Source organism: Anabrus simplex, chromosome 1 (genome assembly GCF_040414725.1).
Source record: "Anabrus simplex isolate iqAnaSimp1 chromosome 1, ASM4041472v1, whole genome shotgun sequence".
Classification (NCBI taxonomy): domain Eukaryota; kingdom Metazoa; phylum Arthropoda; class Insecta; order Orthoptera; family Tettigoniidae; genus Anabrus; species Anabrus simplex.
Window position 1 is genome coordinate 520,523,114 of NC_090265.1, and position 25,379 is coordinate 520,548,492.

At 40.3% G+C, this 25,379-nt stretch overlaps 1 protein-coding gene across 3 annotated transcripts in view; it reads left to right on the forward strand.

The window, feature by feature from the left end:
- Nucleotides 1-25,038, forward strand: part of LOC136868879 (uncharacterized) — a 140,511-nt gene extending 115,473 nt beyond the window's left edge. For all 3 annotated transcript variants that reach the window (XM_067144810.2, XM_067144809.2, XM_067144808.2), the window contains exons 2-3: nt 16,347-16,625; nt 23,686-25,038. In XM_067144810.2, the coding sequence (XP_067000911.1) occupies nt 16,347-16,625; nt 23,686-23,832 (426 nt within the window). In that variant the 3' untranslated portion in view covers nt 23,833-25,038. The remainder of the gene's footprint in view (nt 1-16,346; nt 16,626-23,685) is intronic.
- The last annotated feature ends 341 nt before the right edge of the window (nt 25,039-25,379 follow it).

Sequence of the window (25,379 nt, forward strand, 5' to 3'; positions counted from 1 at the left end):
GTTAGTCTGAGTTTCAAACTCCGATCTAAATTTACTACGCGATTCACTCATCCTCGTGAAGTTATGAGCTTTCGATGTGGTGGAAGGCGATAACTTATGAAAAGCCGATACTATTGCGCGAATTTCAAAGAAAAATTTAACCATTTCAGTTTAGGCAACGGTGTAACTTATGAGACGTTCAGAGTGGGAATTTTCTGTCTTTCTTTCCATGAAATACAGGACTGCATCTAGTGCAATATTTGGAGATATTCTCCTACTTCGTACTGTACATAAGATTGAAAAATGGCATGGAAGGCGGTAGAGAACTGAAGTTCACAGACAATGTCTACAGGGTGGGTGAAAAGTCCCTTTACAATAGTCCATAACTAAGTAGTAATGTGTAGACATGTTAGAATGTTTATTTTATATACAGTCCCCTTAACACAGTCAAAGCAAAGTCATCTCCGTTACAGACCATGAAGGCCCTTGGAGGGGTGGAAGGTAAAGGCTTCCACTATCCGTAACCTCGGCACTTGATGAGCTAGAGTGATTAGCTCTACGCCCGGCCGCCTTTGCCCTCAGGAATGAACCTGTTACTCATTTTTGGTGTAGGCTGAGTGAACGTCAGAGCCATGTGCACCTGCGAAAGTGGAAATCCCGTTTCTTAAATTTTACGACTCCCTGACGGGGATTCAAACCCACGTCCTTCCGGGCGAACCGAACACGCCTCCGCCAGGCAGCCCCCTCCTTAACACAATAATTGACAAACAATGTTCTTGAATCGAAAAAACCTTTCACTATTATTCATTTTTTTCATTATTCCCGCTCGGTTTATTCGGGAGAGTTATCACGATGGCGGATACAAGTGATGTTGAGGAGCGTTTGGTGGATTGCGTGTGGATTTACGAACGTTCAACGATATATAAGGCAGTGCAAGATATTATGAGGAGCTTTGTTGTGCGTTTTGCGAAACCGTCGCTATCGCGGCAGACGTCATTAACAGAAAGCCTTTGCAACGAGGAGTGTTCGTGATGGGCCACATAGCGTGAAACCAAGTACTCGAGCCGAAACTTATGTTGCTGTGGCGCAGAATAAATGGTACGATCGCCGTTATCAAGTCAATTCATAAACGTTCTGCGAAGTTAGGGGTCCCGCGATTGACTTTTCATGATTTCGGCACATTTTGTTCTCGAGTGTCCGCGGACGGCTGAATGAATTGCTTTCGAACTGCTGGATCGGACGTGGATCACAACACTTTCCTGCCCTAGTACAATGGCTTCCACGAAGCCCGGACCCCACCACTCCTGACAATGCGCTGTGGCGTTTTGTTAAAAAAAAGAAGTCGGTGCGTAACTGGCGGTTCGTGAAAAACGATCAGCTGATACACTGAGTTTGCGTAGCATTTTAAATGATCATAGCGGATGCACAAAAGAACATGGCGACGCTTACGCATAAACCTTTGCATCTAACATAGAGGGATGCACACAGACATTATAGATCCATAAAAAGATTTGTCTGCACTCAAACATATAGTATAAAGGGACTTTTCACCCATCCTGTGTATGGAGTGTAGTTCTTCTCCGGTTCTTTTCGTCCCTACTCCAGGAAACTGCATGGCAAGGACTTCTTAAGATTTCGTATCCTTCTTATCGGCAGTTAGGATAAAAGTAAAGTGCGCCGGCCGTCCTACTTGACCTTTCGTGTAAGAAGTGAGGACGGTGAAGTCAACACTGCCATTCGATCGGATTTAACATATGCCGATGCAGAAAATCCAGTCGGCGTTCTTCTGGACATTTGAGTCCTACAGGGGTCGGAACGGCGAACGGAGGATGGGTTATCTAGGGGAATAGAGATTTGACTACGAATTAAATCTTAACTTTGATTTAGTGTAAGAGCATTTACTATGCCGAGCAAAATAATGCAAATAAATAAATGAATGAATGAATGAATGAATGAATGAATGAATGAATGAATGAATGAATGAATGAATAAATAAATAATACATTTCGCATTGTGTATGATCAAGTCTTTCTACCTATACAACTGGGAGTGATAATTCAAATTAATTTGGTATGTTTTGATTCGCATCGTCGAAGCCCAGAGTACTGGATGTTAGCCTGCCGTATTTACGAAACCAAATTCTGTTTCAGAGTCCGGTTCCATAGCTAACTGGTTAGCATGCTGGCCTTTGGTCATAGAGGTCCCAGGTTCGATTCCCGGCAGGGTCGGGAATTTTAACCATCATTGATTAATTTCGCTGGCGCGGGGGCTGGGTGTATGTGTCGTCTTCATAATCATTTAATCCTCATCACGACGCGCAGGTCGCCTACGGGAGTCAAATCAAAAGACCTACACCTGGCAAGCTGAACTTGTCCTCGTACACTCCCGGCATTAAAAGCCATACGCCATTTCATTTCTGATTCAGAATCCACGCAAGTGGCAAACAACGCATCAATGCGGTCTGCTTAGGAGGAAAAATTGGACCAACTTCGGCTCTCCTAGAGGAGTTCAGTGCCTTGGGATCTGCCTGAGACTATTGTTCTCAAATAAAACTGTCGCTTTGGTGACATCAACGTTAGTGATGAAATGCGAAAGCAAATTCTGATTCAGAATCCACACAAGTGGCAAACAACGCTTTTCTCATTTATGCCTTATAAAAGAGTCGAATGGCCTCAAAGATTTGATATATCATAAAGACCTTGCATTGCTTTTTCAAAAGGAATCTCCTAATGATGCCAGAAAATGTGAATTCATTTTCGATATGCTGTGGCTTCGTGTATTGAATAATTTGTACACTTCCAAGAGAATATTTCATTCTTGGGGACGTGAAAGCCTCACCTGTGGAGTACTTCATGCTGTGTACAAGGCTGGCAGAACTTGGCACTCATTGTAACTTGTTTGTCGCTGTTGTCGGCACCTTCAGCTCAGATAGCGAGCTGCTGTGTTGATCAAATACAGGAATTTGATGTGTGCGTCATTACGGAGGGCTTTTCCAGTAAACAGAAGCCCATGTAAACATGTGCGTTTCAAAGTTCGTGAGGAGAAAGGGATGTGCATGAGCAGTGATAACAGATAACTATTGTTAGACACTCACCGTCCGATCGCCAGTTTAAGGAGAATGGAAAAGTGGCGCTTGCTTCCTGCAATCGTCACCTGTAGGTCTTGAAACTGATGTTGGGTGGTGACAATGGGGAGTCACGAGCATTAAGCTACGAGATGATTTTAACTGCTTTTCCAGGATGACTAAGATCACTCTGTACGAGTCCCTCAAATTAGTTTTACTGTAATTCGTAGCGGAGCCGGGAATTGAACTAGGGTCAGCATGACTGCTTGGCCCTCAGTGATATTTTAAGGATCTTGCCCTCGGGATAGTGACATAACTTCTTCTTTTTTCCTCCACACTCTGATGGGGTCGTGGGTGTGAAGTACTGTATATAGGACACGTGGATTTGACTCTTCTATTAAGTCCGAATGCCCTTCTGACGCCAACCCCTTGTGGAGAAATGTATGCATTCACTATTGCTGGTGGATGGTAGTATGGTGTAGTGTATTGTGTGAATATGAAGGCAGAACTTTGGGACAAACACAAAAAACCCGTCCCCGAGTCAGAGGAGTTGACCAGAAGCGATGAAAATTCCCGTTCCGTCCTCGAATCAAATCCGGGACCCTCTGAACCGAAGGCCTCAACACCAAGAAGCTGAACAAAGGCTTGTCACACTGCTGGTCGTTAATTTAGACTAATAAAGTACTAAACGCCTATAGAAAGAAATATTTCGCCGTTAGATTAGAATGCCGGCGATTGATGTAGCGTGTTCAATGGAGGGTTTACATTTACCATATTGTAGTTTAGTTTAGGACGTGATAGCCGAGTGACATATACACTGGCTTCTCACCAAGGCAGCCTGGGCTCGAATTGCGGTCACTGCATGTGGAATTTTTAAATGCAAAGTCACGTCCCTGAGGTTGGAATTCCACGTACAGCTGGACCACAGCTGTGATCACAATATTAAGTAATCTTCAGGAGTGGTTCCCAAAGTACGCGCTGCGACCGAGGGGTGCCGCTGAATTTTGGCAAGGGTGCCATGCCGAGGATATTATAACAATACAAACTGTCGTGAAAATTAAATATTTATTAAATATTCATTGAACTGTCCTTTATTAATAAACGATAGATATTTATAATAGACATTTTTGTATTTATTGAGTAGGCAAACATGTTAGTTGTATATTTGAGAAAATCAGTGCGCAATAGTCATTTATAAACACTTTCTTTTTTGTTTTCCTACATCAAATCACTTAAATCCTTATTCTTATTGCACTCCTTTTCTCTACGTAATCCGGCAATAAACACAATAAACAAGATTACGTCCGACTTACACGATCGAACCTGCAATGAGGTCGGTGCTGCTTTATGATCAGCAGTGAAAGGTAGCCACAGGTCGTGGAAGGTTGAGATCCACTAATCTACACTTTACATATTATAAAACAAAGTCCTCGGTGGGTGTCCGTCTGTGTTTGTGCGGTCTAATCTTGAGAACCACTCGACAGATTTTGATACGGTTTTCACCACTATATAGAGCATTATTGACAAAGGTCTAGGTGTCTGTCTGTCTGCTAGGTCATCAGCCCAGAGGCTGGTTGGATCCTCAAATAGCACCACCAAAGGTTATGCGGTTATAAGGAAACCCCAAAAACCAATGACAGCACCAAAATGAGACGTACTAGGCAAGATGAGGAGTGAGGTAGTTTGCCATTGCTTTCCTCACTGGGTCAGAAAGTACTATTGCAGCACGACTGACCCTATGAGCAGCACCTTTCATAGCACCCAGATGCACTAGTCGTGCTCCGAATGTCATTACTCAGCACTACCCATACCCCAGCAACTTCCATATTGTCACAGCCATGGATGTTGACTGGGACTTCGGTGGAAGCTACACTTTACTCTGGCCTGTGCCAAGAGATGGATGCAAAAGTACTGTATCCATCAAGAAATGAGGTGTATGAAATATTAATTTAAGACAAAAAGCAATCGATTACTGGAGGTTTTAGTGAAAGAAGTCAACGAAAACATGACCATCCGAGCACTTGCTTGATTTACGCTGCCTAAACCGTCAACGATAGAGGCCGAGAGAGAGAGAGAGTGGAAGAATTTTTCAGCATAAAAGCTTTGTCGATTCTGTATAAGTAGTCTGTAAAAGGTACCCTTCAAAAAGAGTTTTTATATTATATCTTGCAGTAATAAATATCAATCTTAAATTCAGAAACCGTATTTTGAGATTAATCACGCTATCGTATGAATGTAAGATGTTCTTGGCCTGGTTACGTGAATGATGTTGATCCACGAAATATCACTGAAATATTTGTCACAAATGGAAGATAATAATTGCTTTTAGTGAAATAAAGTCTCAAATCCAAGGTTGATTAAGAAATAATACGAAATATTTTATTTTAGAGAATACATACTCTACTGCCTTGAAACTACTATTTCTGCTACGTCGCAGCGCTTCCTTAAGAGTTTTGTTTGTCCAACACTGTCGTCTGTGATGTCTTTGCTCACTGAAGTTCTTTGGTGTCGTTTTATTGATGTTTCTCATTCGATGTAATTTGATGAGCTGTCATTTCATTTGCACTAACTGATTCATTAAACGATTTATTGGTCCAGGGATCATGCTATTTTTCAACAAAATACCCGCACTCCCATTCATAACGAGCTAGAAAGAGAGCTCGTTGGTGCCAGCCCTGGACCTCGAGAAAGAAACAAAAGACGGCGCAAGCAGCGGAATGTAACACCATGGGCTCTTATTTACAGCCAGTAAATACGTATACATATTTCTTGCTAGTTACGATGGTATTTCTTAATCAACCTGGAATTTGAGATTTTATTTGAGTAAATCAATGATTACCTTTCATTTGTAACAAATATTACAGTGATATTTCTTGGATCAACATGGTTCACGTAACCTCTTAGCCTTAATACTTTAAGATAAAAAATAACCTTAACAACATCTGACTTCCATGACAGTTTGTACGAGTTATCATCGTTTTAATAGAAGCGGAGGAATGATTTTTAAAATGCAAGGAGTGAGCTAACACATAGGCAGCCAGAAGAGCCTCGGAGAAACGTCCCACTGTACATGAGGACAACAACTAACGTGGTTTTCAAGGAATTCTTACACGGCCTACTACTAAAAATTCAAAATTGCTCCCATGCGAAGCCAGGGCGGACAGCTAGTGTAAAATTGAATTCCTTGCTCTTTGTACTCTTGTTTACATGGCTTATGATGGTAAGAATTACATTAAAAGAGGAAATGTTTTCTCTAACCAGACATTCACGCTGAAAATAGTGCTGAGAGTTAACATCCCTCCACTTACTGTTGTTGTTGTTGTTATTGTTTGAAAGTCATGTTTGTTTACTTGTCTCTGCTGTATCTGTAGTAAACGTTTGTGTAGAGTAACAATGCTCTCCTGAGGCCCCGAGGTCAGAATATTTATCCTGGAGTTACTTTATTTTTATCTGTCCTGGATACTCCCCCTATTATTTTCCTTCCTGTCTTCAGACCAGTGGTTTAGCTCGTAGTCCAATGATCATGTAAGGAAACACTTCCCAAGCAGCAATTGAAATTGTGAAGTTTGGCCTTGAACCTTAACTTTCCTGGAGTAAAGGAGGCCCTTTGCATATAAACATAGGCTATGCGTGTGTGTGTGACCAGTCAGCGCTAATATGTGTTAATTCTCATGTATGATGTCACTGTTACATAACCCACTAGGTAGGGCCAAGTCCCCAGATACAGGCTTCTCAGCCTACAACATATGTATCACAAAACGATGTCTGTATGGAGTTTGTTTACTAATATCATCAAAAAATACCAGAATCAAAACATCAGCACACGTTACAGTAAATTGTCAAATTCAAAAAAAAAAAATTACTACGGTCGAATAAACACGTTCGTGGGTACACGGTGGAAGTAAAACGCGACGCCATCCTATCACTTTTCCTAATGTCCAATAATGTCTGTCTGTTAGGTCATCAGCCCAGAGGCTGGTTGGATCCTCAAATAGCACCACCAAAGTTTATGCGGTTATAAGGAAACCGCAAAAGTCAATGGCAGCACCAAAATGAGGCGTACTAGGCAGGACGAGGAGTGAGGTAGTTTGCCATTGCTTTCCTCACTGGGTCAGAAAGTGCTATTGCAGCACGACTGACCCTATGAGCAACACCTTTCATAACGCTCAGATGCACTAGTCATGCCCTGAATGTCATTACTCAGCACCATCCATACCCCAGCAGCTTCCATATTGTCACAGCCATGGATGAGACTGGGACTTCGGTGAAAGCTACACTTTACTCTGGTCTCTGCCAAGGGATGGATACAAAAGTACTGTATCCATCAAGAAATGGCAGCAGGCAAATAATAATCTTTCTTTCTTTCTCTCTTCCTTTCTTTCTTAATCCGTTTTACCGTCCAGGGTTGGTTTCTCCCTTGGACTCAGCGAGGGATCCGACCTCTACCGCCTCAAGCGCAGTGTCCTAAAGCGTGAGACTTTGAGTCGGAGAGGATACAATTGGAGAGGAGGATAAGTACCTCCCGCAGGCGGCCTCACCTGCTGTGCTGAATAGGGGCCTTGTAGGAGGATTAAGATTGGAAGGGATAGACAAGGAAGAGAGAAGGAAGTGGCTGTGGCCTTAAGTTAGATACCATCCCGGTATTTGCCTGGAGGAGAAGTGGGAAAGCACGGAAAACCACTTCGAGGATGGCTGAGGTGGGAATCAAACCCCCCTTTACTCAGTTGACCTCCCGAGACTGAGAAGACCCCGTTTCATACCTAGGACCACTTTTCAAATTTCATGGCAGAGCCAGGAATTGAACCAGGGCCTCCGGGAGTGGCAGCTAATCACACTAACCACTACACCACAGAAGCGGTAATAATAATATAATAATAATAATAATAATAATAATAATAATAATAATAATAATAATAATAATAATAATAATAATAATAATAATAATAATACCTACTCATTGATATTAAAGTCCTCAATATTTTACATGTGTGGATGTGAAGGTTGTATTTTAATAAAGTAACTCGATACTTAAGTCCTTTCTTCTACACGCTTCCCGTAGATAAAGCTATCATAACAAAATGTTCCTTCCACATTTTTATGTGGCAAAACAATAAAGGCCCCCATTAAGTCAGCAAAGTTTCGTATGTTGTATTACGGTTGGTACTCAACCGCTTGTAGACCACACGAAAAGATTCATTCGCTGTAGGAGTATTGCATCTATGAAAGCTGTTTATGGCATTTCAAAATGTTTCTCCTCATTTATGTCGGTTCAGTTGGGATAACACAGACCATGGTATATTTCCGTCCTTCTGCATTTTCACACTTGCAATGTATCCCAACAATATTTTTTTTTCAAAACAGAGCACATAAAATAGTCCCATAATAGCCTGATAAGTTATAAAGGTGAAAAGGGAGACGGACAGAAATACTCCATGGTCGGATTTACCCCAGTTGACCCTATAATATATTGCAGTGTTTGAAATAAAAATGTGGAAATGCAGGCATACTTTCCAAAACTCGATTTGCATATTATCGGGTTTGACATGCTTTAAGGTACAATGTTCGTTCGTATATTATATTTACATACTGACAGACAATAAATAATAATTTGCCAAATACAAAGTAGGTACGAAAATAACAGGTGTGTGTGTGTGTATTCCATTTTTATAAACGTTTTTAACTTGTGTTGTAGGCATTTCTTGCAATATGGAGGTGATTTCTGTCGCCTTTTTTTTTTTCTCTTCCAGAATTTGACATTTTGCATTGAAGATAAAGTCACACATTTTAACATTGTATTATATTCAAAATATGAAACGTTCCATAGTGATTTCAAAAAGGTTTACTTCACTCAATGTATTTCGAACATAAAAACAGGGAGAGCCAAAAGTTACGCACCGGGAACTATTCTCACGTCTGCCTTCGTGGGCACCCCATGGAAGAAGACCGTGAGGCCCTCCTATCGCTTTTGCTATTGTATAATAATAATAATAATAATAATAATAATAATAATAATAATAATAATTTAAAAACTGTTACGAGGACTGGGACGGGGTGCACTCAGCCTTGGGAGGTCAACTGAGTTAATTAACAAATTAACAACAAATTAATTAATTCAGGAGGGTTCGATTCCCACGTCAGCCAACCTCGAAGTGGTTTTCCGTGGTTTCCCACTTTTCCTCCAGACAAATGCCGGGATGGTACCTAACTTAAGGCCACAGCCACTTCCTTCTCTCTTCCTTGTCTATTCCTTCCAATTTTCCCATCCCCGCGCAAGGTCTCTGTTCAGGATAGCAGGCGAAGCAGCCTGGGCGAGGAACTGGTCCTCCTCCCCAGCTGTATCCCTTGACTGACCGTCTAACGCTCCAGGACACTGCCGTTGAAACGGTAGAGGTGGGATCTCTCGCTAAGCCCTAGGGAAAAACCAACCCTGGAGGGTAAACAGATTGAGGAAAATGAATGAAAGAAAGAAAGAAAGAAAGAAAGAAAGAAAGAAAGAAAAAGAATAACAAATTAATTAATAATATTAATAACAATAATGCCTACTCGTTGATATTCAAGTCCCAAGTATTTACATGTGTGGATGTGAAGGCGATATCTTAATAGAGTGACACAATAATTGAGTCCTTCCTCCTACACGCTTCCCAGTAGAAAATCGACCATTACAAACTGTCTTCTCGACATTTTTATGTGGCAAAACCATATAGTCCCCGTTAGGTCAGCAAAGATTTCTATTTCGTATTACTTTTGATACTCAACAGCTTGCAGACCACACGAGAAGATTCATTCAGTGTAGGGGTATTGCAGCTTTGAAAGCTGTTTGACATTTCAAAATGTTTCTGTTCATTTATGTCGGTTCAGTTGGTGGGGGGGGGGGGGTAGTTATCTTTCCCTGCCAAACCTCGTCAGCCTCCAGAAATTATACATTTGTCGAAACATTCTTGGTGGAACCCACAATTGCAAAGTGTTAAAGAAGGTACAGTGTGAAAATGGAAAACCATGGACTACTGCGCAGTTACTGTCGCCCAAGGGGGGACATAAAAATAAAGTCTGACCATGTAGGTTAACCATCCCTGCCCTCCCACAGCTCATTTCATGTCACAGTTACGTAAAGTATGAAATACGTAAACCTTTGGCTTTATTGTCATATTGAATATGGATGTTAATACAAAGCAATGCTTCGCAAGTGCAGCATTAGGCACCTACAAAGTTAACTTGCCAAGTTATGAGAGAGAGAGAGAGAGAGAGAGAGAGAGAGAGAATTGCATGGAAAGCCTTTATAGGCTAGGAACAGCGCCTTTCTCAGTGACCAGGCCGGTTCTGTAACAATCACACTTGGTACATTGTAATACTGCCTTAGACAATATACCGTATTGCTATTCATCGGTTGTATAATTTATGCATAAGTATATAGATCATAGGACCAAATACACCGATAGACCACTATGTTCGAAGTCCGTATGAATGGAACGACTTGGAAACCTTACGCGCCGACTACAAACGAAGTAAGTATACTTCACTCAGGCCTGCAGGCCACGAACAGCGCTACCTGTTGGAAGAAGAAAGCCGAGTTGCTCCGCATAGTTGTTGTGATTGCCGAAAGAGACCGCCATCAGTACGATCCCTGGTATAAATGTATTTTGAATCGCGCTAATCCAGTGTCACTGTAATATAAAGCTTTAGTATTGAACTTTGAGAAGAAAACGGAACATAGTGACACTTTGAGTACAACAATATCATCGACATACAAACGACAATATGTCTGTACAGCTGATGTACAGTGGGTCAGTAGTCAAATGTTTCAAAACAGATGTTGCGGATTCAGCGCATTCGGGTACAGTTGACGAGTGCTCAAAGATGAAAGGCTAGTAAAAATAGTAACAGTATAGAACCTCCTTTCAGGACACAGTTCCATTATCCCTCGAGATAGTATTTATTTATTTATTTATTGCTGCGCACAGACACAAATAGGTCTTACGGCGACGATGGGATAGGAAAGGGCCAGGTGTGGAAAGGAAGCAACCGTGGCATTAATTAAGGTACAGCCTCGACATTTGCCTGGTGTAAAAATGATAAACCAGGAAAAACCATCTTCAGGTTTGACTTATCTGCAGCTCGGTTGCTAAGACCACATAATTCTTCTTCTTCTTATTATTATTATTATTATTCCTTCAGCTATTTATATTTAGAATCCACAGAGTACCAGAATTTATCCATGGAAAGAGTTTGTTTTACGTAACTTTGTAGCCTACTAACACAGACCTTTCACCCTCGTTAGTTCCAAACCATTGTGCTGGGATATAATCGAACCAATTAACACTACTGTTTATATAAGAGAAATTGAAACAATTCTGAACAGTTCTTCTGCTGGATATAGACTACTATAAAGGAAGTGGAATTCAAAAGCGCAGTCGCTTAGCCGTTGGTCTTCAGTTCTTAAGATAGCTGGTTCGAACCCGGTTGAGATCGGTGGCAGTTTACTATGTTGAAATGAGACACCTCTGTGACATTGGCTTTCAGCACATTAAAGAACTCCACCGGAACAACATTCCGAATCCCGGATTCTGTTGCGTCTATTACCAATAATAATAATAATAATAATAATAATAACAATCGCAGTAGTTGTAATGTTTGCCTATTAACCTCATTTGATACACCAACATTAATGTGCGATTGTAATAAATAGCAAAAGCTTGGAAAAATATCGATATCAATATTTTGAACAGCTGTAATAAGACTTGTTAAAATCATTTGCGTTCGTACCAACTGCTTACTTTTGGGAAGGGGAAAGACCCTTAATGCTTTCTTAAAATCTTGATAGTGCTATTATTGTACCCTTAAAACTGCAGGGAAATTACTGGCAATGTGTACTCAATATGTAACGAACCGGTCGTAGGACAGAAGCTGCAAATTTCTCTACCTTAACCCAGGTAATCCTGAATTACGTTTTGCAATAAAACATCCGCGGCTCTTTTGCTCATGCAGCAGTCATGGCCGTCTGTTTAATTCTGGAAACGAACATTTAAAAATGAAATTCTTCCAACAATGAGGAAATATGTCGCAAGATATTAATGGATTTCCTTTTTAAAAATGCCCATTCATCTTGAACGACGTTACGATAATGTGGATTTTAAACATATCCGCCCTTTTCTGTCTTTGTAATGAACCACATTATACGTTCCATAAAACCGTAAAGGTATTTAGAGAAGTGACTTGAAACCAAACATCATCATGTACTACATTACTCCACCAGTCAGCTTATCTTGAACATATATCATTATAGGCCGTTATGCCTTTCAGCGTTCAGTCTGCAAGCTCCTGTGAATTTACTAAACGTCGCTACAATCCTCTATTTTGCAACTAGTGCTGTGGCCTCATTCAGTTCTATATTTCTTAAATCGTTAGAAACTGAGTCTAACCATCGACATCTCGGTCTCCCTCTACACCTCTTAACCCCCATAACAGAGTCCATTATTCTCCTAAGTAGCCTATCCTCCTCCATTCACCTCACATGACCCCACCACCGAAGCCGATTTATGCGTGCAGCTTCATACATCGAGTTCATTCCTAAATTAGCCTTTATCTCCTCATTGCGAGTACCCTCCTGCCATTGTACCCACCTGTTGTACCAGCAATCATTCTCGCTACTTTCATGTCTGTTACTTCTAACTTATGAATAAGATATCCTGAGTCCACCCAGCTTTCGCTCCCGTAAAGCAAAGTTGGTCTGAAAACAGACCGATGTAAAGATAGTTTCGTCTGGGAGCTCACTTCCTTTTTACAGAATACTGTTGATAGCAACTGCGAGCTCACTGCATTAGCTTTACTGCACCTTGATTCAATCTCGCTTACTATATTACTATCCTGGGAGAACACACATCCTAAATATTTGAAATTATCTACCTGTTCCAGCTTTGTATCACCAATCTGACATTCAATTTTCTTGGATTTCTTACCTACTGAGATCAATTTAGTCTTCAAAAGTAAAATTTTCATACCATACTCATCGCACCTATTTTCAAGTTCCAAGATATTAGACTGCAGACTTTCGGCACAATCTGCCATTAAGACCAAGTCGTCAGCATACGCCAGACTGTTACCACATTTCCACCTAACTGTATCCCTCCCTGCCATTTTATACCTTTCAGCAGATGATCCATGTAAACTGCGAACAGCAAAGGTGAAAGATTACAGCCTTGTCTAACCCCTGTAAGTACCCTGAACCAAGAACTCATTCTACCATCAATTCTCACTGTACCCCAATTGTCAACATAAATGCCTTTGATTGATTATAATAATCTACCCTTAATCCCATAGTCCCCTAGTATGGCGAACATCTTTTTCCTCGGTACCCTGTCAAATGCTTTCTCTAGATCTACGAAACCTAAACATAACTGTCTATTCCTCTCGTAGCATTTTTCGGTTACCTGGCGCATTCTGAAAATCTGATCCTGACAGCTCCTCTGTGGTCTGAAACCACACTGGTTTTGATCCATTTTCCTCTCAACCACTGATCGCACCCTCCCTTCCAAGATGCCAGTGAATACTTTGCCTGGTATACTAATCAATGAGATACCTCGATAGTTGTTGCAATCCTTCCTGTTCCCTTGCTTATAGATAGGTGCAATTATTGCTTTGTCCAATCTGAAAGTAACTTACCAACACTCCATTCCAATTTTATTACTCTACTAGCAGAAGTACCCGTTCTTCGTACGGGTTATCAGAAAGTGGCTTTAGTTACTCCTTTTTTTTTTCTTTTTTTTTTTTGCTAGTTGCTTTACGTCGCACCGACACAGATAGGTCTTACGGCGACGATGGGACAGGAAAGGGAAGGAGTGGGAAGGAAGCGGCCGTGGCCTTAATTAAGGTACAGCCCCGGCATTTTCCTGGTGTGAAAATGGGGAAACCACGGAAAACCATTTTCAGGGGTGCCGACAGTGGGATTCGAACCTACTATCTCCGGAATACTGGATACTGGCCGCACTTAAGCGACTGCAGCTATCGAGCTCGGTTTAGCTACTCCTACTATCGGTGTGAGCGACATCATTAGATATTTATATCACTGGTGTATTTAATTAAGTACGTAGAAATTGCCATGTTTGGAATTATAATGTATCTTCTTGTTTTCCTGAGGACCTCTAAATATTAGTTCGTAATTAGCGTCGACTTCTAAGATCTTTTGCTTCCATGTTTTTCCTTCATTCCCACCTAGATATACCTGCTCCCTTCACAAAGCTGCACGTTTAGTGTAAGTATGCTTTCGCCAGATAGTACCACAAATATAAATATTATTGAATGTATTTGTTTGATCCGACATTTCATAACTATTACAAATAATAAAGGAAATACGCGATGCATAAAAGATACTACTATAATTATCGAGAACTATAATTCTCAGGGCTTGTCACTCATGTCGCACATCGTATAATGAATCAGTATAAATGTTGAGAATTTTTTTTCAAGTCATGGGCGCACCATCTTGACAATTATTGTGTACAGTATATAGGTTGTTTTCATGGTTACAATGATCGTAAAAGTGGACCAAAATATCGGCACTAATAACATCAGTGATCCTACTACTCCATGATTTGATAGAAAATACTTTAAACTATAGGCAACAGACTCCGAAAAATGCTGAAACCTAAGCCAGTACGTAAATACGGAGGCCCGTCGGCAACCTCTGGTCGCTGTACTACGGAGATCTCCGGGGCTATTATTTTTATACTTCACTCCCTTTCCATCCCCACCCAAAGGAGTGCTATGGGTTTCTTACACAACAGTTTATTTTTTCCATATAGTAAGTCATATGTGTATTAATTTTGGTTGGCACCTATGCCCAAACCTACATGCATAATCTAGCTGCTGTCGAATCCTGGAGCTAACGTTGTCATGGTTACGGCGTTTCGTTTCTTTATCCAATTCCTAGAGCAAGGGTAGTGTGGTTGCAATATCTCCATAACGGTAGTTTTAGGGCCTTAAAACATGGTTTTCGGGCCCGAAGGGTTTACCGAGTTTTTATCTTTGCGTCAAGTGGCTTAACATGAGCTTTGTCTCGTCCTTGTACGACAAATTCGATTTCGCCTATATTAGCCTATTATTTTAATATTTTTATATCTCCCCCGTCACCCTCCTGGAATTGTTTTGAAAATAAAATACAGCCCATGTTACTCACTGGCAATGTAGCTTTCTATAGGTGAAGTAATTTTAAAATCGGTTCCGTAGTTTTTGAGTCTATCCGTTACAAACAAATATACAAAATTTTCCTCTTTATAATATTAGTATAGAAGTATAGATTACATCCCTACTCGTACGGTTGCGTCAGGAAGGGCATCCAGCCATAAAACAGGGTAAAGTCCACATGTTCGACACAGTTCACATCCGCAACCCCACAGATGTGGGTAAAGCGATAGAAGAAGATACTCATTTCAAAAATTCACCCGCTTTTTTTTCTTTTCACCCCCTTAAGTGGATTTTCAAAAAGAGTGTGTTCATTTTTAAAGGAGATTCCAAGTACCAATTTTAAAGTCTGTAACATCTTAATTTTGTGAGAGATATGTATCCTCATATAAATCATTCAACTCCTTCCTCAGTTCCTTTCACCCCCCACCCCACCCTTAAGTGGATTTTCTGAAAACGAATATTTGTGTTCTTTTATTTTTAAAGGGGATTCCAAATATCAATTTTCATGTCTGTAACATGTTACGTTTTTGTGATTTATTGTAGATAATTTCGCTGCTGTAGAGTCCTGGAGCTGACGTTGCCATGGTTACGGCAGTTCATTACTTTATCCGATTCCTAGAGCAGTGGTAGTGTGGTGCCAATATCTCCGTAACGGTTGGTTTTAGGGCCTTAAAACATGGTTTTCGGGCCCGTAGGGCTTACCGAGTTTTGTTCTTTGCGTCAAGAGGATTAAATTGAGCTTTGTCTCGTCCTTATACGACAATTTCGATATTTTGCTTATATTAGCCTATTATTTTTATATCCCCCCCCGTGCCCCCAACTTAGAATTGTTTTGAAAATAAAATATAGCCCATGTTACTCAATGGTAATGTAGCTTTCTATAGGTGAAGTAATTTTTAAAATTGGTTCAGTAGTTTTTGAGCCTATTCGTTACAAACAAACAATTTTTTCCTCTTTATAATATTAGTATAGATGAAGCCATTTTATCCCTGCCTTATCTTGAAGCCTCGCTATGTTATTTCCTTTAATACGGGTCACCTTCCCGTAGAAAAAGCTTCCTCTATACCTTGGGTGCATGTGCATGGTATAATTTTGCCCCTTTAACATAAACTTTACTTGTCACCAGGTTTCGCCGCGTCCCCTCAGTCGCCAGCCCGTGGTGGACCTCGTTTTGGCGATGGTAGCTGTACCTCTGTTGGTGGTGTTCGGCTTGATGCTGGAAAGCAACATGAGAGGAGAATGGACAGCGGACATGGATCGAAGGTGGAACGTCTTGGGTCTAGGCCTAGCGCTTCTCTTCATTAGTCTGGTGGTCTGTTGCTACGCGACGCATCGTCTAGGTCTCTGCATCTGGTCGGCACAGAACCGGCAACATCAAACAGCAATAGCAACCACTCAGCCTCAGGTAACATATTCTCCTTAAAATATTTTGCTACAAGTCGAGAGTTTAAAAACCAGCCACGACAGGTGAGATTCTCGCTGCTCGATGTTCATTTGTTGCTAGTGGCTTACAAGGGAAGACCACAATTGTGGGGTTAACGATTTCGTTCACACTTTGGGAAAGTTGATCTATGTCAAAAATAGATACATGTCAAAGGGTTTGTGTCATTGGTCCTTAAACGAGAAAATGGCCCTTTAACAGTCTGCATACCTGTTGGTAGTTGGAATGTGTCTGTAGCACCACTGGTCTCGTGATCAGCGCCCCTCATAAGCAATTTTCCAGCAGGCATGCAGACTGTTTAAGGATCATTTTCTCGTTAAATAATAACCAGCGGCTCAACCTCTCGGATTCGTCGCTGTTTATTTCTTACGTAGATCAACCTCCCATAGTTTGAGAAATGAGAGGTCCTATAGTTGTGTCCTCCCCTTGTTAGGTAGCTAGGTTAATAGTTCCTTGGCGATCAGTCATTATACTAACTGTTGACGAGGTGTGTCTTACTCTCAGTGGGTCTGGAAAGACCTGGTTCGTAATGACTCCATAGGTCGAAATAGTGAGGGGTGCATAGGAAAGAGCCCCCAGCAACTGAGGGGGCTACGACGCCCTGTCGCTTTTAATGTGTTGTGGTAGCTAATCACATCTATCAGGTTTGAATTTTGGGAGTGACACCATAGTTTATAAAGTTTAATCAATGGCAGAGGCTATTGACGATGGTGGTATGGAAAATGTTGCATGATTTATGATTTCCTCTAAAAGTAAATATAGTCTATACTTACAAGGGGACATTCCCTACTCGTCACCACCGATTTCGCTCAAACTTATAGAACATGCAGAGCTTGGCTAGAAATTAAAGTACCCAAAGTGGGAACTCCAGATGGCCAAGCGTATAGAAAATAAAAATAAAAATGTTGACGCGGCTCACGCACCGCATAAGCTATTTACGTTAGTGCGCACGCCGAGTAGTAGTTGGCGTAGCGGTAAGAGCTTGGACTAGTAATTCGATGGTCGTGGGATCGACTTGCCATGTGGAGAATATTTTTCTCAATTTTTATATTATTCATTTATTTTAATTTTACTTATGCAAAAGGCATATAGGACGTCATTTTTTTAATGAGCGCACAATTGTAGAAAATTTGGAGTTGCGAACTTTCCCGGTATGTTCAAACAGAAATTCTCCTTTTTTCTCCTTTATTGGCTATCTCCCCTCCTTGCGGAATGTGCCATAAACGTGAATAGTCGTTTCTCTGTAAGATTCGTTTTCACATGACAAGTGAAATTTGCTCCTGGCGGCTGTACACAAACAATAGATTCTTGGCGCAGGTAGACAATGACAATGAAATCCCAATTGTTTTACCTTTTCTATGCTTTTTGCGTATAAATAAATAAAATGAATTATTCACCTCTTTGCGTAATTGGAAAATGAATAATATAAAATTTGACAGAACAAAACCAGTCTCCACACGGGTAGTCGAACTCACGACCATCGAATTACCAGTCCGAGCTCTTACCGCTACGCCAACTACTGCCCGGCGTGCGCACTAACGTAAGTGGCTTATACGGTGGGTGAGCCGCGTCAATATTTTTTAAATTTTTTTTAATTTTCTATACGCTTGGCCATCGGGAGTTCCCACTTTGGGTACTTTAATTTCTAGCCAAGCTCTGCATGTTCTATAAGTTTGAGCGAAATCGGTGATGACGAGTAGGGAATGTCTCCTTGTTAGTGGGATTTGGTGGGACTCGGACTTGGCAATGAACACAACACACTCCTACAAGTAATATGAGATAAGACTCGTAAGATTTATGATTCACCTCTTATCAATAATATGGTTTATAGCTGATGTGCGAATAATCAAGTTTCACCTTAATCTTCTCACTGAAATGGTCCATGTCCACATTTCCTGTAGATGAAAAAGGGGTTTGTGATCCACGCTGGACGTCCACTAGCTGCACAAAAGAAAAGTATTAAAAGAATCCCCTCGAAGATACAGTTGCATTGCGACATTACTCACATTATCTTTGTCTCTACGGTACATCTAAAAATAAAAGAAAGCAAATCTGTACCTTTACATTCCTCCTTAGACAACATAAGACACTTTTTTCCTTTAATGGGCCAAATTATTATCGAGCTTCTTGATTTCACTTGACAAGAAATAGTATTGATTGACATTGAAATCTATATAACTACATCCAGGTAATAATTTCATTTAGGAAAACTTCTGTTCCCATATTTAACGCTCAGTAGCCCAAGAAGTATTTATTTATTTTTGCTTCGACCATCAAATTAGTGGAAGTGACATTCTGTACTGGCGTGATATCGTTGCCTGCACAACGCGCTACACTTCGAACAACCTTGTACGGCGGGCTGCGTCTAACAGAGGGGATCTAGCTTAGGGATTGTACGCTTCGAAGCAATTGCCATTTTTATCCGGAACGGTCGACTGGGTAGCGCAGTTGATTAGGCTCTCATTTCCCTTGCTCAAGGTTGTGAGGTATAATCCTGAAACAGCTTATGTCCAGTTCAGGGCACTACAATGTGAGGTAGCTCAATCAGTAACTGTAAGGCAATATAAACCTGTTATTTGCAATATACACCTTACAAAATATAAACTATTACCGGGTGGGTTGGCCGTGCGGTTAGAAGCGCACAGCTGTGAGCTCGCATCCGGAAGATAGTGGGTTCGAGCCCCACTGTCGGCAGCCCTAAAGATGGTTTTCCGTGGTTTCCCATTTTCACACCAGGCAAATGCTGGTGCTGTACCTCAATTAAGGTCACGACCGCTTCCTTTCCATTTGTAGGCCTTTCTTGTTCCATCGTCGCTTAAGACCTATCTGTGTCGGTGCGACGTAAAGCAACTAGCAAAAGAAACTACAATATTCGTCTACATTTCTCGAGGGTATTTTTGCGAAGATAAGTTTATTGATCTATTTGGGAATGTATTTCTTTATATCCTATTTCGTTTACTCCACCCACCTACTAGTAAAGATATGTTACTAATCTGTAGCTATGCAATTCTTCCTGAAAGAAAAATAGTACTCCTTCGATCCTTCTTAGTTTCTGTGCTTATCGCATACACTTACAAGGTTGTTAGTACTCATTTGCATCGTATTTATGAATGTAGTTAACAGTAAGGTTTAAATAAATAATATTGGCACAATGCGGTGCCTACGTACTAGGGGAGCATTGTATCTCCACTTGCTATATATGCCCTCCCGTGCTAGGATGACCAAAAATTTGACGATTGAGTTTCCAGAACTTTATTTAGCTGTCTCAATCAGAAGCCATATTTTTGGTAATTAAAGTTTGTTTTCCCCTCATTCTTCTAATGGCCCAGAGACTGTGATATACAGTAGTTGTTCTTCCATTTCCATGTCAATTTTTAAAACACTGTTGGACCAATATCATTGACTTTTACTATGCTATTGTAATATGTGAAATTAAAAAAAATGAAAATCCACAGCCTGTTTCGAGTCATTCGACCGGGTCAGGAATGGAATGAATGAAGCCCCCATCTAGTGGCGAGGATAGGAACGGTGCCGGCTGCCGAAGCCTGTCGCACTCCCATGGAGCAATGGTTAATGACTGAGAGATGAAATGAAATAATATTGAAAGTGTTGCTGGAATGAATGATGACAGGGAAAACAGGAGTACCCGGAGAAAAGCCTGTTCCGCCTCCGCTTTGTCCGGAACAAATCTCACATGCAGTGACCGGGAATTGAACCGTGGAACGCAGCAGTGACAGGCCAGCACGCTTCCGTCCCATCTATGGAGGCATTGTAGTATGTAGTCTCGTAAATTTGAAATGAAGTACTTTCAACATTTCTACTTTATTTATAGTATGTGCTACAGAAAAATATCACTAGTATATGATTCATAAAAGTTTGCTTTTTGGAGCATAAATTGACAGTTCCGATACAATGGAACAACGAATCCTTTTAAGATAAACATACGAGAAATCCTTCATGTGTAGTGAAAGAGATTTTAAGAAGGATCTGGGGAAACTTCACCTAAATATTAGTTGTTGTGGAAAACTGTGTTAATTTAACTATGCGACATGCAGTATTAGACTTTTATATAAATGATATATACCAGGTGGCTCACGGACGCCGTACTTTCTACTTATAAATGTCCCGCATGCATAAGTGATGTGTGGGGTGTCTACCGAGTGATTTTAATACGGGAACTACTGCCAGCGGGCAGGTTACGTCAGCATATGAAGAGATAAGAAACAGAGTCACACTCGCAGCATGTTACTCAGCGCTGGCGGTCGAATGCACCCCTTGCATTAGTAAACATCGTTTTCGACTGCATAGTTCTAGGCTGGTGTATGGTACAGCCGCACTATATTTACTGTCTGCTTATCGCCAATGGCTAGTGTGTTCAGCAGCGACGAATACATAGACATTATTTTAATCTGGACAACCCAGTCGGAATGCAACCGAAGCTCCAAACAGACGTATGCCTTCTACACAAGTATTTCACCGAACAGTATCGTTTTTGTTTCATACAAGCAACTCTTTTATCGAGTGGATGTCTACACATGTATAAACAAGTGATTAAATTTCCTTTTCAGCATCTTTGGCGTGTTAACAATCAGTAGCGGCGATTAGGGGGTGGGGCGTGAAGGGAAAGTCTCCCCCGCCCCTCGCCACTTTGTGGAGTAAACATTACATATTCACTTGAGCCACCTGGAACTAGGAATTATTATCATTTGTTTTGCTAATTGCTTTACGTCGCACCGACACAGATAGGTCTTATGGCGACGATGGGATAGGAAAGGCCTAGGAGTTGGAAGGAAGCGGCTGTGGCCTTAATTAAGGTACAGCAACAGCATTTGCGTGGTGTGAAAATGGGAAACCACGGAAAACCATCTTCAGGGCTGCCCACAGTGGGATTCGAACCCACGATCTCCCGGATGCAAGCTCACAGCGAATTATTTGTAAAAGAAACGTTATCTGTACAAGCCTTTGTGTCTTATCTGCTAATTCTTTCCTTTATTTTCCTTAATTATTAAAATTGTTGGCGGAAATAAGCACCAAATGCCGTTCGTCGTGGCTGACCGATTTGTATAGCGCTACGGCAAGTAGTGGAGACATTGCATGTGCTGTGGGTAGGGTAGTAGGGGTATAATGTTTTTGCCAAGGTCGTGAACACTGAGTTATAATTCACCGGTATGCCGCACGCATTCGTCAGTCTGGCAGCCTCTTCAGTGTCTGTTAGTTCCTTAGTGTGTATTAAAATACTAAATAACTTTTAATTGCATGATCATGCCGTACTTCTGTTTAATAGGGATGTATAGAACTAGAACAGAGAGCGCACTGCTGTTGTACTGGGTAAGCGCAATGCGCTCTTCATTTGTCTCCTGTGTACTCATGCCGCTAAATATCCACGAATTTAAGTTGTTTAAATTGTCTATTTCGTGACTATGCCGAGCTATTGCAGTGTTCCTCTTTGCAAAAATCAGGGAAGCCCATTTCCGTTTCACCAGTTTCCACAAAATAGAAAAATGGTTATTAGAAGGAAACATTTCGGTGAGAAGAATCTGACCGAAAATATTAGAGTGTGTTCCCATTATTTTCAACCCGGTGACTTCACGAAAACTTTGTTAGGTAAGTGCGACTTACGAAGGGAGATAATTCCTATGTTCTACCTGTAAACTGAGTAGGCATTTCAATAACAACCACCGAATTTGTGCGTTTGTATTTAAAGGTGAGAGAGCAAGATTAAAACCGGGCGCTGTTCCATCGCTTTTTCCGTGGACCATGAAATGAGGAAGAGGCCATACACCAGAAAATTGCCGGATTACCACGATAAGCCTACAATATCGGAATCTGCAGAAATCACATTCTTTGAAGTACGGGAAGAAATAATTAATTATACCCGAAGAAGTGAATGTAACATTTGTGACTCCCATTTTCAAAGACATCAGCACTCAAACAAATACTACAGGTAATTTGGTTGTAGAGCAAACAATGCGTATATATATATATCCTCAAATGTATGATACATTTGGGTGTACGTAAGAAAGTTCTTGCGACTTAGGCTCCTTTTAATAACGAATAATTCATGTAATACATAGAACAATATATATGATATATATATATCATGGACTATATAATAATTAATGCCCAAATATTCGGGCTTAAAAACCAACAATCTGTGTAAAATCACATAATTAGAACGTTAAATATGTCGATCAAATTTTAAAACATATGCCGGTATTCAATTATTAAAAAATGAAAAACGGCAGGAAAAATTTCTTACCATTTTGAGTAGGTGATTCTTACTGATTTACTGATTCTTTTCATTTTATTATGTTTGGCCCCATGCCTGAATGGTAGCTTCCTGGTCTGTCACCATACTGATGCCCAAGAAAATCCCGGTTTTATTCTCAAACGGGCTGTGGAATTTGAACCACAAATGGTTATTTCCTTTGGTTCCGGAGATGAGTGTTTGTGCTGTCTCCATAATTCTCTGCGACTCTACACAACATACACAATCACATAAACACAAAGTACGTCACACAGCAGACGCCATTCAATCCCCATGGAGAGTATGGCTATGGAGGATTGTACCTCCTGATAACCACAAAGTTAATGAGTTTTAAATATCCTATCTCTATCTAAATAACTTCAAAACTGGAGTCCATATCTACTGTTAATCCTTCCTGTGTAAAAACTGTTCATTGTTAAAAGCAGTCCAAGTAATATTTTTATAGTTTTTATACATCTTTTCAGTTTAAATAAAAGGAAAATATATTATGAAGACTGGATTTAATTCATTTTCCATCGATCCTCAAATGTATGATACATTTGGGTGTACGTAAGAAAGTTCTTGCGACTTAGGCTCCTTTTAATAACGAATAATTCATGTAATACATATTTACATTAATTCATTGATATGATAATCTTTCAAGAGAAGATATTTTAATTATTCTAGCGTAATTAATGGTATCTAGTTTGGATAATTTTGTCTTTCTGAGAGGGCAGTGAGATACCAACTCTAAAATCTAATTTTCATATTTTACAGAGTTCATTGACGTCTGTGAGTAGCCAGCTACATCTGGTGTCCGGAGGAGAACTACCGCCGAGTTACGAAGCTGTTGTGGCGCACGACATTCCACCTCCACCCTACTGTACCATATTGGTGCCGGACCAGAAGCAGGCTGCAGGTTGAAGTGAATGCGAACAGTTCCTTGGCGAGAAAGGACACCCTTTACAAGTGATGCTAACAGTGGCGGCATTGAGTGGTGAATTATTTACCAGTTAAACTCGATGCCGACCCGTACAGTATCTCGTTCATGTGCAAGAACGGGCTAATAGAGAAGACGAGACAAGAATATATCGCATTTGTTGCTTATAAAATTGAGAATATATTTATAATATTTATTGCATTTGAATATTGTATATATTTTATTTTTATAGAAGAACTTGCGAGTAGTTTGACATTGTTCACTTCATGTTGAAGAATTACGACAGCGTAGTGACAAAGGTTCGGTCACCCAGTGCCTTGGAAGTGATTTTGTGCTATTTATTCACAAGATTCAAACTGGTTGGAGAGAGTCTAATTACAGCTGCCAATAAAATGTATTATAACTTAATATAAATATGTATGATATTTAGAACAAAAACGAACAAACCTGTAAGACCGATTTTCAGAGAAAATTTGTAGTGGTGGTGATTTTCCGAGGCATAATAATCTCTGGGATGTTCTAACGGGTTTCGGAGTCTTTTCAGTATATATGTTGTCAGTGATATTTTGTGGTTTTGAAATTTCAGGGATGAAGTAGGGTGGATGCATGCTTACACGTAAGACATTAACAATTCGTCACAAATGATGAAATGTATTTACTGTATGTCCACGTGCGGAGTACTATAGTAGAGTGCGGTCTGATACTACTTTTTTCTTGCAGCAACACAAGTAGTAAATAACTCATTAATTCACGATTGAAAGTATCAAGGGTTTATTTTGGATGATACCAAATTGTTTTACATTGACACCTACATCCAAATAAAAATTACATTACTTCAAGAAGCTATTGCAAAAATACCAAAGGGAATAATTAAGTTAAATGTTGAAAGACTTTCACACTAGGGATATATTTTTCTACAAAAGTGTTGGAAAAATAAAATAACCGACAGAAATAATGGCAAAAAATGTAAGAGGATTATTTGAATAAAAGATTGAAATCCTCCGTTCAATTGAGCTTAGCCATTACTAGACGAAACTGAAATTAAAAGAATCGCTCAGTGGGATTGTCACTGAGATTGTTACTTACTGTATTCCTTAACATGTTCCTAAAATACAGCTCAGAAAATTCAGCACAGCAGATAAAAGAAAGAGAACCTGGAAAGAATGAGTAGCATAAAATATTGTAACATTTATAGTTTTAAAATGTATTTCATGTGGTAACATATTTTTGGTGTATGTAACTAGTTGTATGCATACCTTCATTATCAACAAAGTGTTGGTTGATGTCAAATGTGGAAGATACTTGATGGACTCTAGTTTGTGTCATGCCTCAGGTTTGTCATTCTCAATAAAATATTTCTTTAATAAGAATGTCCAAAGGAGCACGTATTTGTTTCCAATCTCAAATCACCTCCTATTTACTTTTTCGTTGATATCAAGCAGTAATTTTAATGTGTATTCATTGGAACTGTGTAGTCAACAGTTTGTATGTTCAAAATCTAGAATAACATATATTATCGTGAATCCTAGAT